Consider the following 16,182-nt stretch of genomic DNA (forward strand, 5'->3'; position numbering starts at 1 on the left):
TATCCTGCCTTTCTATGAGCCTGAACAGCACAGGAATATAAACTAGGAGGGAGAATGAGCCCTTCTTTGGAAAGCAGAAAATGGGCCGCTAGAACGTGCCAACAAAAACATGAAAGTATATCCTGGGGACAGAGAGCCCACCTCTCCGAGGTTGGCTTTTGCATTTAAAATTCATGGATTTGGATACTGCCAAAGATAGTACGCATGCTGACTGGGGCAGAAGTGTTGCTTTCTAGTCTCTTCCTATGGAAAAAAAAATCAAAATTGCCAAATACTTTCCTGAAAGTTTAGTGGATTCAGAGCTAGCTGGAACCAGCAAATTAACAAAATGAAACAGGAAAAAACATGACAGTAATACTTAAAAGATGACAATTACTCAAAAAGGTCTGGTTCATAAGGTGGACGGTTTGGGTGCAATGAGAGATGACATTGGAAACAAAGTTAAACAATTTGCTATGGGAAAGGAAGAAAAGTCCAGAAGCCCCTGGTTTGTAGAACAGTGTAGAAACGCCTGTCTGTCCCTGTGGTCCAAAAAGGCATCTTTCCATCCGTGCTAAGAGTTTCAGTTGCAACCAGCAATGGTGGCACCAGCGAGGGGTCCCTCGGGACACCGAGCAGTGTTGGGATGTAGTGTAGGAAGGACCGCCTTTCACAGCCCCGAGGGCTGGGAGCCTCACCTCAGCTAGGGCCGCAGGTGGTGCCCACAGGCCGCCGACCCTCTACTTCTGCTAGAAATGCCATGAAAACAGATTTTGGTTGCTTTGATGGGCTTTACGTGGACATGCATTCCAAATCATGTGTTTTACTACAAGTGAAAAAAAGTTTCCAACCACTTTCCAAAAGAGAAGACAAAATTTAGTGGCTGACTGGGTAGGCTGGGCATTTGAAAAGAGATCATGGGATATTGTTGGATGTAGACACTTGCAATGTTCGGTCTGTACAGCTGTGTCCCCGCCAGAAATGAAAATTACAGAAGTGAATCAATTCATTTTGAAATTCTTTTTCCTTCCTAGGAGCATCCTTAGCCATACAGCTGTAACACAGCTTTTGATGTTAGAGTCTAGAGGACTCAAGAAACACGACCAAATTATTTGGACCCAAGTAGATGTCCAACTTGAAAATTCCACTTCAAGATGGAAGCTTTGACAAGAGACTATTTAGGACAGAAGCAAGAATGGGAAGACGAGGCTGGGCGTACGAATTCAAGGGTCTCACTTGCACAAGAAAGGTCAATTAAACGCTGGGACTGATCATTTTTGATGTTTACTTTAATTGACTGGCTATTCTTGTCCTTTAGGTAGGATGGCTATCTATGTATGAATAGCCAAGGAACTGAACGCGTAGGAGAGGCATGCATCGGGCATAGCTGTCCGAAGGCGGGCTGAAGACAGCAAAGACTAGGCATCGATTAACTGATTCATTCATTTGAGGCAGAAAGAAAAGCAAGTCATGAACCTGACACAGAACGGAGCTGACAGGTCTGACAGGCAGCACGGCGCGGTGCAGCCGGGACAACAGAACAGGCAGAACAAACAACGGCACGTAACTAGGGAAGGCTCCAGGGGTAAGGGGCAGACAGTGCAGGGCCTAATAGGCTCTTTACTATCTATGACATGGGTTCCGCTGGAGTGTTAAGCGAAACGGACACGTCCTGCCTTATGTCTTTAAGGGGCTTCAACTGCTTTGTTCCTATGGTACAGTTCTCACCTGGATATTCATCTCTTTGGGTTTCTGTCTCCACCATCAAAAGCTTTTCTTCTCTCTCCAACTGGGCTATCAGGTCTGGTTTGAAGGGCTGATGTGCTGTTAAAAAAAAAAAAAAGTAAGAAAAGCAAAATAATTAAGCCTGATGACATCCACTTTGTCAAAACTAGCTAATAAGGTACACACGGCCAAACATGGCATCCTGTGACATCCTCTCCTCTCCGCCCTGTTACCTCCCACCCAGTGTAAGAAACCAACCTCATGATTTTCTGGTTAATCTTTCCTTCCTGTTTAAGATAAACAGATACACAGTTACTTATTTTCTGCTCTTTCTTGCCCAAATTGTAGTGTACTATTAATGCTTTTTCACACTTGGCTGCCTGTAAGAATTCCCAGAGATGGACCATCGAAGAATAAATACATAGCTTTGTTGACAGTGTCCAATTCTCCTCCCTGAGGGTGGTCTCAGTCTGTATTTTTATTTTCAGTGTGTGAGAATACTTTTATTCTACAGAGTCTGACAAAAACTGGTGTTAAATTTTAAATTTTTGTCAATTTCATGGATAAAAAATGATACATCAATATAATTGTAACATTTCTATTTTGAATTGAACATCTATTCACTTACATAAAGATTTATACAGATATCTGTATATTCATGTACATATAAATATATATGCAAGTGTAAATACACATATATGTACACACACACACACACAAACACACTTCTGAATTCTATCCTCTGAATCCAAGAAACCAAGATACCATAGTGGCAATGACCATAGTATCCGGATCTTTTTGTTAAATACAATTTCCCAATAATAGCCACGGATGATTCTAGAGCTCGGGCAAAGTAAAAGGTGAGCATATAAGGATTGCTCAGAACACTATTAGGGATTGTGACACAGCCACCTTAGAAGAGCCAAATGGAAACAACTTTAATATTAAATAAGTAACTGCCCAGAGAGAGGCCAAGGGGAAGCGCAAGTCTGGACCATTCTTGGATCTGCCCCATCGGCTTCCTCCCTTGCAGAGCTCAGTCTGTCTCCTTTCCCTGGGATACACCACACTTCCAAAGATAACAGCCTCTGGTGAGCTCTGAGTCCCTCTAGTGAATTTTCAGGCCTGACAGTGGCCGTGGGGTCCTCAAAACTTGCAGTTGATGTCGGAAGTGAGGGTGGTCTTAGGGACTCCCAAACTCTGCATACACACTGAACTACTGGGAGAAAAAGGGCCACAGTGTATGTAAATTACCCTCAAAGGTTCAGAAAAAAATATTATGAAAATATATACACTTTCACTTATAAATGTATATAGAGAGAAAGCAAAGGGGTACAATGGTACTATAAGTGGATCCAGATGAAGCCATGTAGGTACTCCTGCTCTTTTATTTTTATAAATTTCCTGTAAATTTGAAGTTATTTACAAATACACTGTTAAAGAAAAAAACAATAATACTTCCCACAAATCAAATTAATAAACAGTTATTGGTGCCCTAATAAACAACAAAACAAAACTGGAGCAACCAACGAAGCTGATCTCACAACAAACCAATGGAGCAGGAACCCTAATTTGCCCATTTACAGCTCAAAAGAGAGACTTTGGCCCGGAGAGAACCATCAGAAATCTCCTGCTTGTGCTGCCCTTGAAAATGTATTTTGCACACAAGGGAAAGGCCCTTCAGGCACTCAGGCTCAGAGGATGACTGCAAAGGGCCCAGAACTCCAAACAGGGGAGCCCACAGAGACACCCCGGAGGCAGCCACAGGGTTGCGCAGCGAGCCGTCCTCACCCACGGAGAGCAGGTTCCTGAAGTTCTCCAGCATCACGTCCCGGTACAGCTTCCTCTGGGCAGAGTCCAGCAGCCCCAGCTCCTCCTCGCTGAAGACCACGGCCACGTCCCTGAAGGTCACCGCCTCCTACGGCACCAAACACATACCGACTGCTTATGGAACACAGAGGGACTGACAAAGTGTAAAGCGAGGGAAGTTACTCTGGATTCTCAGGGACTCAAATCGAATTGAAGTAGATGCCTCTGGTTTGCCTTTCATGCTGCTGCAGGAAAAGAAACCCTTGCATTTGCCGCCTTTTGCTGGCACTCCCAGAGGTACATCCCTGGAACTCTGTTGATCCTGGGCTGATATTTTACACGTTATTGAAGATGTGCCTGATGGTCTGTTTCGCCTCTTTTACATGCACAAGCACTTACTTAATCTGCCAATATATTCTTCTGCCTTTGTGTCCCATCTGGGGCCTGACTGCCTCTGTGCACATCCAGATGTTCTGCCCTATGCTGGCAGATCTTGTGATCACGGACTGTTGGGGACCACCACAAAGTGGCTCTGAGCTGGATTTCGGTGTTTACTTGTGAGTTGTCTGAAGCTTAGGCACCTTGGCTGAAGATAGGCAATGGACTCATAGTGAATAAACCAAGTCCCCTCTGTGAAGCTGTGACACCTCAAAGGACAAGATAAGGCCACAGCTGAGGACGTCTGGCTCCAACCCCAATGGAACTGCAAGGAGACTGCAACTGCAGGCTCCACACCCCTACAATAAATACTACCCTAAAGGTAAGGTAGTTCTCCTCACTGACATAATTTACTACTTTGGGAAAATTCTCCCAAAGTTCTGTCCAGATTCCCACCTTTTCCTGAGTATCCTCCTCCTTTGTTTGTAAACCAAATAAATATGGGTTGCCCAGAGGAGTCTTTGGCTAAACTCAGAGAATATCAAAGCTGTAAGAGCGTTAGTCCCTCCTGGAGCCCTGAAATCATTTTCACTGTCTCATTTATTTAAGCCTTTGCCGTCCACTCGCTTGGGAGATTGCGGGCCTGATCAGTCTGCCATAACTAAGGGTTATTTAACCCGATATTCGATAATGGACAAGTTTCTCCTTCTCTCATTTACATGCTGATACCTATGCCACAGAGTCCCGTTAATAAAATGAGTAGCACTCAGGAACAGTAACTGTCACACAGTAACTATCCAATAAATGTCAGCTATCACACTCACCTCATTATCATTATTTTTATCCCATTTTAGGGCTACATAGTCACTGAAGGAACTGATGATCTACCATATAATGAACTGATTCAATTCATACATATTTACTTAGTTTTAGATTACCCATTCTAAAAAATAGTGCAAAAAGCATCCTTTTAGCCAGATGTGTTGGCACACGCCTGTAAGCCCAGCACTCGGGAGGCTGAGGCAGGAGGATCATTTTGAGTTCGAGACCCGCCTGGGCTACAAAGTGAACTCAAGGCCAGGCTGAACTGCATTGCGAGACTCTGTCTCAAAAAGACAAGAAAAAAAAAAAAAGCATCCTTTTACATAGTTCTTAGTCCCTGGAACCCTGTTGATTAGCTCTTCAAAATAAATATCAGAAAGTAGAAATAGCCAGGGTGAACAATAGTGACTTTTACCATTTTGAAATCATAATGGCAACTGTTAAAAACCTTCCCTCAAGAAAAGGTTTTTTAAACTAAGTCTTCCTCCAGAAATAATATCAATCCTATACTGGTCCAACACTAGATAATACTGTACTTAAACAAATGAACAAAAACCTTTGATAATCACAGAAGTAAATTTGGAAAGCAACAACTAATTATTTTTTAAATTTTCACAAAATTGAGTAGTAATAAAGATGACTGCTGTTTATTTCTTATTTTAAAATAATATTCATTTGGGGGCACAAAAGTCTTTATTTCTAGGTACACTGGAAATATTTTTCCTTCTATATTGCCGTTTGTCTTATAACTTCTTTTTTTTTTGTCTTTTTGAGACAAGGTCTCACTATGCAGTTCAGGCTGGCCTTGAGCTCACTTGGTAGCCCTTGCTGGACTCAAACTCGCAACAATCCTCCTGCCTCAGCCTCCCAAGTGCTGGGATTACAGGCGTGAGCCACCATGCCCTGCTTGTCTTATAACTTCTTGCTGCAAGAAAATTAAACATTTTACATGGAGACAAGTCCAATACTGCACTTGTCCTGCCTGGAGTTCTGAGCATCCCAAGCTCAGCTCTGAATGAACCCTTGTTTGGTTTGCTCTGCAGTTTCGTTTCTTTATGCCTAGGAGTCTGCCTGACTCTGCTGACCAGAAGGCAAAGGCTCTGGAGCTGACTGGACCCCTGTCTTTGAGAACCTGAACCTCTTATCTTCATGGGAACAGTGCAAATGCTCTCAAGGTCCTACTTGGTTGCTCGGAGCTATGATTAAACGGACAGATAAAAAGTCTTTATCAGTCCTACAGTATGACTTAAAAAAATGTTAAATCAACTATCTGTATTAGGTAGTAAATTAATTAATGAATAAAGAAGCACACAGACATACACAATACACACAGAAAGCTTCAGGTACTGAGATGAAATTATCTAACTTTTCTTGTATGAAAAATATTTTTTTCAAGTTTAGCTTCAGTATGATTTTGTTAGACAAAACTGTACTTTAGGTGTTCTTTTTAAAAAGTCCCAAAGGGGCCGGGGATATAGCTCAGTGGCATAGGTGCCTGCCTGACAAGTGCAAGGTCCTGAGTTCGATTCCTGGTACCCAAAAAAAAAAAAATAACCAACCTTCTCTATATGTAGGAAAGCTGCTACTGCAATGCAAAACTGTAAGAATCCTCAGGAATTTAAAAGCTTGTGAATGGGAAATAATTTAAAGAAAAAGGTAACGGTGGGCGTAATAACAGTTCACTGAAATAATATTAGATAATAAAAATGTTACTATTTGAAGTTAAAAAAAAACCTCCAATTTTAAAATATACCTAGGACTGCACATACATTTATGAAGGCATATCTTAAAATAACTATGAAAAAAACCCAAGTGATTTGTAAGAAAAATAATGCATGAAATTTTAAAATTTCTATTCTCTTTTGTACTACTATTTGTGAAATAAAAATGTCAAAAACTAAGAAGAAGCCAGTCATGGCAGGCACACCTGTTAATCTCAGCACATGGGAAGCTGAGGGGGGGGAACCACCTTACATTCGAGGTCAGCCTGGGCTTCACAGTGAGTTCAAGACCAGCCTGAACTACATAGCACAACCTGTATCAAAAAGCAAAAAACCAAAAAAAGAAAAAAAATTAAAGGACAAAAACAAAAACCAAGAGTGGCTGAAAGTAAATAGTGTCAAAAGAATATTGCTAGAGCGGGGCGTAGTGGCACACGCCTGTAATCCCAGCACTGGGGAGGCTGAGGCAGGAGGATCGTTGCAAGTTCCATACCAGCCTGGGCTACAAAGTGAGCTCAAGGCCAGCCTGAACTGCATAGCGAGACTGTGTCTCAAAAAGACAAAAAAAAAAAGAATATTGCCATTCCTAATTTTGGCTAGGAATGTGTGTGTGTGTGTGTGTGAGAGAGAGCATGCGCATGCCCTCTAAGAAATAACAGATAAATGGCAGAAATAAAAATCAACTCACCTGAAATTTGGTCATTTCTTCCTCCTTTTTCTAGGGAAAGGCAGTGACCTGAGAAGGCAGAACAGGGTAACAGGAAAGAAGCCATGAATGAAAGGGAATTGTACCCTTGTGCACATACGGAAAGGTATCTGTTCCCTCCCCGCCGATAGTCCATACACATCTGCTAAGCGGTGGACAGTGTGGGCTAGACTCCAGCCCACATAACACCACTCGGCCCTGAACGACCTGCACAGCTGTACCCGGCATGGCTCCTGGGGTGTTCATTCTGATTCCAGGAAACCCAGAAAAGATGCAGCAGTGAAGAGCACGGGTTAAAAGTGGACCCCTGGTGCTAAATACCTGTGTTCAGAACCTGGTGCTGCTATCGACTTGTGAGTAACCACAGTTAAATTCCTTATCCTTATCTTTCCCAGTGATTCAATCCTGTCATCTGCCAATTGGGACCCTTACAGTGCTAATATTACAGGATTGTTGTTAGGACGATTTACAGAGCCAGCATCATAGGACTGTTGTCAGCACTGTGGGTGAGAAGGATGGAAAGCTATTATAAAACACCAAAGCTCTCTATTTCCTTGCAGCTGCAGAGAAGTAGACATTACTATGCATCATAAAACTGCCCCTGGAAATGTATTTTGTAAGACATCTGGATGCAGCGATTCTTGCTCTGTCCAAGGAAAATCACCCTTTACTCCAATGGTTGGTTAATATTTTTCCTGAAGCCAGAGGAAGTTCACAGCTACAACAGATATATCCCATAGCAATACAATGAAAAAAAAAAGATGAAATCTGTCGGGGGGTTTTCAGTGCTAGGGATGGAACCCAGGGCCTTGAGCATACTAGGGCATGTACTCTACCGCTGAGCTACACCCCCAGCCTGCTACTACCGGGTATTTCTGACGTTAAAACAGGAGACCTTCTGCCTCACCTGGACCAGATCACATTGGCGATAAGAACACCGCCCCTCAGGGCTGTCTATGGGGTTAAGTGTGCTCACCTGTGTAACGCTGCTCAGTGCTGATCGTTAGACAGATCTGAAGAGAAGTTTAATGCTGTGAGTTCCTCCTTGGAATTTGTTACATTAGAATTGTTGCGGGGGGGGGGGGGCGGTGGTGCTGGGGATTTAGCTCAGCGGCACAGCGCCTGCCTGGCAAGCACAAGGTTGTGAGTTCGATTCCCGGTACTGGAAAAAACCCAAAAACCAAACCAGAATTGTTGTGGGATGACTTCAAGGCCATTGGTGGGAAAGAAAGAACTAAAAAAAAAAAAAAAAGCTAATTAGGAACTGAGGATCAGGCAGAGCCTCTGAGCAGCACCTTGGAGAGAGGTCTGCTGCTCCAGTAACTCGTCCCTCTCCAACGCCCCTGCCCACACAGGCGCTGCTGGAGAATGTAGAGCAAGTGTGCACAGCACCTTCGCTTCCTAACGGCAGAGAAAGAAGGGCGTTTGCTTTGACATATCACATTTCCCAATTGTCTTCTAAAAATGATACAGTTCCGGGATAAATGCTAGAGTAGCGTGTGCAAGAGGGAGAGGGACGGAGGGGCTCAATGGGACCCTGAGACCTCCTGATCTGAGTCAGGTCTGAACTCAGGCAGGGACTCCTCAGAGTGCTTGAACAGAATGAGAGTTAAAGAAACCCTGGAGCAAAAGAGCAAGCCCAGGAGGTGTTGAGAAGCCAAAAGCCAGAACACAGGCTTTAGCGGAAGTGCCCCATTTAATCCTCACAGTGCCCCAGGAGGTGGGACAATTGTAACTTCCATCACAGGTAACAAAAGTTATGTGCTCATAACTTTCCATTTAGCCAGCAGAACAGCCAGGATAATTAGCCCAGACTCTGCTCTCAATTTGTAGGATCATGGCTCTCAGTCACTGGCACCACCTGGGAGTTTTAAAAAATATTACCAATGCCCAGAGTCCAGGGGTGGATCTATAAATCAGGATCTATCGAAGCATTTTTATGAAATCCCTACAGGTGACCAGAGTTTGCAGAGACAGTTGCAAACCACAGACTATGGGATGAATGGAGGCAGTCTGCAAGCTGAGCCCACACAATTAACAGCCTCTAAGGAAACCGTCAGGGAACCACTGCCAGGAATAGAACAAGGCCCGGGACCCAGCCTCCTGATTCCCAGCTCCCCCTCGCTATTGTAAGATGCTCCTGGAGCTGTCACCCGGAGGAAACGGCAGCAACGTGTGCAGTAGATACCTCTGCCAGCAGCACGGAGGCTTCTCATCAAGACCTGCTTCATCAGCTTTTCTAAGCAGGGGCTCACTAACCACGGAGGGACTCGAAATTAAAAGACAGGCTGCGGGTGTCTATCCTACCGACAGAGAAGAGAAAACTCCCGAGCAGAGCCGCGGACCTTAGCTGCCAAGACACAGAGGTAACAGGGAGCGAGAGCTTGCCAAAGGAGATGAACAAGCAACCACCCTACACAGCCGTACCTGCCAGACGTGGATGTCACCAAGACTCCCAACTCTCCAGACGCAGACTAAAAATTTCCCACTCCTCCCTGCCATACCCCTGCCCTATCCAAACACCCCTATAAAACCTTCCCCAGCCAGTTCCTCAGGGCCAACGGTCTTACTGCCCCTGGCCCACCTGCACCCAGGCTGGAATCAATTTTGCTTATTGCTTCAACTTCACCTGAGTTGGTGGCCCCTGTCATGCCTCAGTTTACACTAACTTGCCTAGCATGTGCAAGGCCTTGGGTTCCTTCCCCAGTACTGCAAACCGCAAAATAATTAAAAATAAAAGGCAATTCTTGTTTCATATGCATCTAAACAGTGGTCAACCTACCTAATATTCTTGGTTCTTTACCTGTTAGGTACAGTTAATATCCAATTATGTTCCTTCCTGGGTAAAACATGCGCATGGCTGCCTAATGCCACGTCTGATTAAAGCAGCTGAGCTCTGTAACTGTGACAGGGACAACATGTGCCACTCCCGTTTCTCTGTACTGTAGCTAAGCACAACACAAATACAGGACCGGGATTGGGTTAACTCATTCGTGTTAAAATGATGCTGAGTAGCATTTCAAATACCACATGTATTGCTACACCACATACTGCAGTTTTTTCTTTGTCAGTACCTATGCATCAAAAAAGAACAGAAACACAGGGTCTGTCACACTTCTGAGGCACAATGGTGATGACACAGTTATTGAATTAGACACCTAAGTCTTTTGCTTATTATAAAGTGAGAACATGGCCACATTAAAAGAATACAATATATGTCAACACTGTGAGCACTCATCACAAATAACTCAGAATAAAGCAATATTCAGGAAAATTTGAAAATTTCAAATGAAATGTTTCATCACGCTGAATTTTTTCACAAAAACCAATAATAAAAATGAAGTTGCAAACAAAGCAAGATTTGGATATTCAGATAGTCAGCTTCTATTTCCCATCCAAGGAAAATAATTTACCAGTGATGAGCTGATTAGATCATGTTTTGATTGTAGCAGGTAAGGAAATATATCCAGACAAAAAAAATAATTTTGCTTAAAATTATGGGGCTTTGGGCAAGAACAGTTGCTCTAAGAGTTGCTGATAATAGAAACAACACTATAGTCCATTAAAATATAAGAGAAAAATAAATAAAATAAAATAAAATAAAAGAGAAAATATTTTGCTAAATTGTATTTGGCCCTTGATGATTCCACAGATGTTACTGATGTTGCTCATTTGTTGTTTATTCAAGGAATCGATGCCCAGTTTGAAGTGACTGAATAATGAGGCTCTAGGAATAGTCTGTAAGAACTACTGGTAACAGGGGGCTGGGGATTTAGCTCAGCGGCAAAAAGCGCCTGCCTGGCAAGCACAAGGTCGTGAGTTCTGTTCTCGGTACCAGAGAAAAACCTAAAAACCTAAAAACCTAAAAAAAAAAAAAAAAAAGAACTACTGGTAACATATCTCCAAAGAAGCTGAAAAAAAAACACTAACTCACTATGAACCCAAACAGCATAATCAAGCTACATCTGCTAACATGTGTTAAAATTGATACTGCTAAAATATGCTGGAGCAGAAAACGGCCAAAAGGACAGATTTATAAAGTTTGTTAGGAAGCACGTTTAAAGCCTCTGGTCATTCAATGTGTTATTCAGCAGCAGTGATAATATTTTGCTGATAATATTTTACTCATGTGCAACTGACCCACTAGTGTCCATCAACATGAACTCCATTCATTCTCATGGACTTAACCATCATGTTTTGTGAGTTTTGTCAGAAATAAAAGGATCCTCACTGGCCTATCGTGTAAAAGTTCAATAGCCTGAGAAACAATAAAGTTTATTGTGATTTCCCACCCTAAAGGCACTGAGACTGAAATTGTTGGGAGTGGCTGAAGCTGGAAATTGGTCATACATGCGAGGGCAAGACAGAGCCAGAATGCCTAAAGCAGTCAAGCTACCTCAGTCTTGAGAAAAGCATCCTGCCTAGACAATTCAGTCATTAGTTGCTAGGCAACCCTGTATCTCATGATACTAACTTTGCAAAGGTATAAATAAACACCCCTACTGTTGTTGTTCGGGTCCTCTTACCCATCCAGTAAGGAGGCCTCCACTTGACCCAGCTCCTTGTCTCTTGTCTATCTTTTCCTCATTCCCACTGTTCTCCTCCAGGGTCCATGGAGAGACCAAGGAGTCCCTACAGAAATGCTTTTGAATAAGAAGTGTCCTTGATCATTACTATTGGATACTGGATGGCTTTGAGAATTAGCTTTAGCTAGATTTTGCAGTGTTTCTTAATGAAGTCAACCTAAACACAGAAGGCAAAACAGCACCAGTTTGTGAAGATTACACTGTAGTAAAGTCATTCATATATATGGAGGGGGGAAGGAGAGGGGAATGAAAGGTCTGGGCTAGTCTTATAAATTTCCACAGTAATAAAACACAAGGGAAAAGTAAAATCTATTGTTGGGAGCCGCTGAAGCTGGAAAATAATTACACACGCAGGATGAACCCAGTCCGAAAACACAAAGCACAGCCTTTGTAACTTGTTAACTGACTGCTGTTAGAAATTAACCAACCTCTGGAGGGTATAAATAAACACCCCCACTACTGAATTCAGTCCTCATGCTCATCAGGCAAGAGGTAACTCCACCTAACCCGGCTATTGTCTCTTGTCTTTATTTTCTAAATCCTCTTGCCATTTTCTCCCAGGGACCAACGAGAGACCACTGAGTCCCACAGTCTATTATGTAAAACTTAGGTAAAAATCCAAAACTAAATCTACTGAATAGGAACATGAAAATACTGTTATCACCAGTATACCCTGTGTTCATGGGTAATAACATTTCTTCCTTATATTTTATATATTTTCTTAATATCTACAATATATAATCATTTATTTATTCAAAATGTGAACCATAAATACTTCAAATACAATTAAATTGCAGATAACTAAAAAAATGTTATCAAAATGTCAAAACTGCACTGGGGATACAGCTCAGTGGCACAAGCATCTGCCTAGCAAGTGCAAGGTCCTGAGTTCGATTACTAGTACCAAAAAAAAAGTCAAAACTCATTAACATAGCTTTTGTGACTCTACAAAAGCCCAAACACAACTTTTCAACCTGATACAAAACACGTTTATGAGATGGGTGGCCTGAACCACCAGTGGTACATGCCTGACTGTCCCATGTATGACTTTACCTCTTAAAAACTAGCAGTAGCCACTAGATAGGATGGTCACGCCTGTACCAGGGGAGGTGCAAGATGGCAGGAACATAAGAACTAAAGCAACACAGAACCAGGCATAGTGGCCCATGCCTATAATCCCACTGCTTAGAAGGCTGAAAAAAAAAGGAGGCTGAAGCAGGACAGTCACCAGTTCTAGGCTAGCCTGGACTACATAAGGAGGCTCTCTCTCACAAAACCAAAAAAAAAAAAACAAAAAACAAAAAACAAAAAAACCGAACATCACACACACACACCAAACAAAGGCAATGGAGTAAACTACCTAAATTCAGCTTCTCCCTAGTTGCCTAACTGTGAAAATTAGGACAAACAACCCATGTGTTTCTTCATCTCTAGATTGGGCTGACAGTCCCCTCAACTGTAGGATTGTTGTGATGTTAATGATGTTAAGTCATAAAATTCTCTTACAATAATATTTAGCACTAAATGTTTGTTCACTGTATTATTCATGTCTAAGCACTCCCCCATCCCTTCCTGCACTGACTTAACATACCAGGGCAGCTTTGTAGCAGATTTAGCCAATAAGTAAAGAAAATACCTTCTCCCCCAAAAGTATAGGACCCGGGGGAAGGAAGGATGCTAGATTCTACTCAGGTAAGACTCTGCTGCCTGGAGCCAAAAGGTCATTCCCTCCTCCTGTAGCCTTTCCCAGGTCTAAGCTGGAAAAAGAAGAGGCGAGAAATCAGAACTCCATCACAACTTCCCCATCAATTACAGTGGACATCCCTGGTAACAGCGGGAGGGACCCTCTCCAGGAAAACAATAAAATCATTCATATAAGGGATTCCGGTCCAGCCCCACTTCCTTCAGGTGCTACAGGTGGAGCTCTGACTCCATGCTAAGTACACTGAAGCTCCTAGAGAACTGAGTGTTTCTCAAAACTTAGAGAAAAAAAAATTACAGAATACTAGTAACAAATGACCTGCCGTTATCTTCTACCGTGCGCTTGACTCAGTTCTCAAAATCACTCTTAGGAGCCAGGCGTGGTGGTGCACGCCTGTAATCCCTGCACTCTGGGAGGCTGAGGCAGGAGGATCCTGTTCGAGCCCAGTGTGAGAAACGTAGCGACTTAGCGAGAACCTGTCTTGGAAAGACGGTATGGCTGGGAATGTAGCTCAGTGCAAAGGCTCTGGGTTCAACCCTTTGTACAGTAAACACTTGGGTAGGTACTAAGAACATTTTAAAGAAGAGCGGAAGTCCAGTAGTACACCGCTGAAAAGTGGCAGAGCTGGCGAGGGCCCGGTAGAGAGCTGGGGAGAGCACAGAGCTCAGGAGCCCCTTAATCCCCGTCTGTACTACCCTGGTCCCGGCCCAAGCCGGAGATGCGCCGCACACTGTGAAAGTCCATTCAAAGGGACCACAAACCCCGCGTTTCCCTGCAGACGTACTCTCTTCCCCCGGGTCGCCTCCTGGTTGCCACCGGCCCGGGGCGAAAGGAGGAAAGATCCGCGCAGACGCCGGGGGCAAAGGTGCCGAGGAGAGAGCTCACCTTTCTGCAAGAAGCGCAGGCCGCGGCCTCGCATACCTGGGGCGGAAGTGGCTTCGCTGCCGAGCCCGCCTGGACTACGCTTCCCAGATTCCCGACGAGAGCCGGGCGGCAGCCTCCGCCTCCTGCGGCGGAAATTATCCGGCTACCCGGGGTTCCCGCACTACACTTCCCAGAATTCCCTGCTCCCCAGCCCCTTCCCAGAGCGGAAGTGACAGCAGCTGGAGCTACGGATTGATTCACCCGCAGCCCCTCAAGAATGGATTCCCAAGCTCTGCTTTCCTGCAGCCAGTCTTCCAAATAGAGAGAATGCTGACGTACTGTATTACTTCTCTAGTCTCACCCGCAGATCGCGCTTAAAGACGCTTTTCCTAGAGTGTGTCTGCGACCGTGTAGGTCTTCTGGACTACACTTCAGGGGATCTTCTGCCGGGACAGCCCTTCCAGCGAGGCTGGGTAGTATTTGGATAATCACTGTAGTCTTGGCAAGACAATCGGAATTAACTCTGTACTACTAGTCGACCTCGGCTGTCCTTACCCCAACCCTTTTTTTTCCCTCGAAAATTATCTTTCAAATGTGCCAAACACCCAAATAAACTCAACCACAGCAATCTACCTACCTACTCCAAGAAAACGCCCTATAAAAGAGAAGCAGAGAGACTTGAAAAAGAAAGGAAAAGCAGGTTATAAAAAGGAAATGATGCATGAGCCAATAATGCAGATACTGGAAGGAATCTGGCCTGCAGTGGGCGCTGAATTTAAGAAATCCAAGATTTTGACCTTACTTTGATTGGATTGCCTTTTTCATTCTCTTCGGGCCTGAGTGCATAAAGAACTCTTGACCATGAAGCTACTACCTACAAATAAAGCGTTACTTCCAAAATCTTCAAGAATTGAACGTAGATGCCAAGGATTAAAAGAAAATAACAACAAAATGCCCATAGATGGAACCGTTAACAGAGCTGCAAAGCAGCAATAGCAATTTTTCCCACCTTTTCTTGGCTTTAACTGATGATTATGAGATTATGAGACATGAGTTGGAAGGCAAAGGGAAAGTCTTACAACACTGATACAAATGTAATACTGGAGAATAACTGGAATAACTGGAAAATCTTTTCCAGAATAACTGGAAAATCTTTTATGAAATCTTGAAATTTTTTCTTCTTGAAACTTCTATTGTCACATCACCTATTTTCATCCTGTTCTTGATGGCATAAATACTTTAAGTTGCTAATGGAAGTCAGGCAGATTTGCAGATTGATGAATGAGGTCATGGTTCAATCTGTTCCAACCGTATGTGTTCATAATTAGGAAGAGGGGAGGCATATAGTTGGAGATAGTAAATAACTATATAGAGTCTAGATTATGTCAAGTGAATCTACAGAAAGTATGTAACACTTTCTTCTGGGCAATACATTTGACATGAAACTTATAAAAATAATACAAAAGTATTGAGAATAATGACATAAAACACCAAATCCACACCCTCTAAATTCAATACTTACTACTATCTCACCTTTTGTTACTAGATATTTTAGACCAAATCTCTGACAATTTCCTTTCAAATACAAAATATAAATAGCAATATTGCAGAACACGTTGGCACACACCTGTAATCCCAGCATAGGGGGAGGACTGCAAGTTTGAGTCCAGCCTAGAAAACTTGGCAAGACCATCTCAAAGGACAAAAACTAAAAAAGGGCTGGGGAGGTAGCTCACGTAGGGAAAAATAAAGCCTAACATGGCTACAGTTAGGTTCAGGCTGTAGGGCAGGGGGTGCTGATTTCCAGTGGTCATCATATTCAAGTCAGCAAGATCTCAGCACAGGAACACCTCAGCGGTCTCGGTGTCAGTAACTGATATAAGCAAGGTC

General features: G+C 43.3%; 1 protein-coding gene across 1 annotated transcript in view; it reads right to left on the reverse strand.

Annotated features, from left to right (window-relative positions):
• The window catches only part of LOC102019337 (zinc finger protein 112), a gene marked incomplete in the record, with an annotated part of 49,906 nt that extends 35,502 nt beyond the window's left edge, over window positions 1–14,404 (reverse strand). Inside the window, 4 exon segments of the mRNA XM_013508735.1 lie at window positions 1,708–1,803; window positions 3,496–3,622; window positions 7,123–7,170; window positions 14,314–14,404. Coding sequence (XP_013364189.1) covers window positions 1,708–1,803; window positions 3,496–3,622; window positions 7,123–7,137 — 238 coding nt within the window.
• Between the last annotated feature and the right edge of the window lie 1,778 nt (window positions 14,405–16,182).

This window comes from Chinchilla lanigera, unplaced genomic scaffold (assembly GCF_000276665.1).
Source record: "Chinchilla lanigera isolate Chin_1 unplaced genomic scaffold, ChiLan1.0 scaffold00154, whole genome shotgun sequence".
Classification (NCBI taxonomy): domain Eukaryota; kingdom Metazoa; phylum Chordata; class Mammalia; order Rodentia; family Chinchillidae; genus Chinchilla; species Chinchilla lanigera.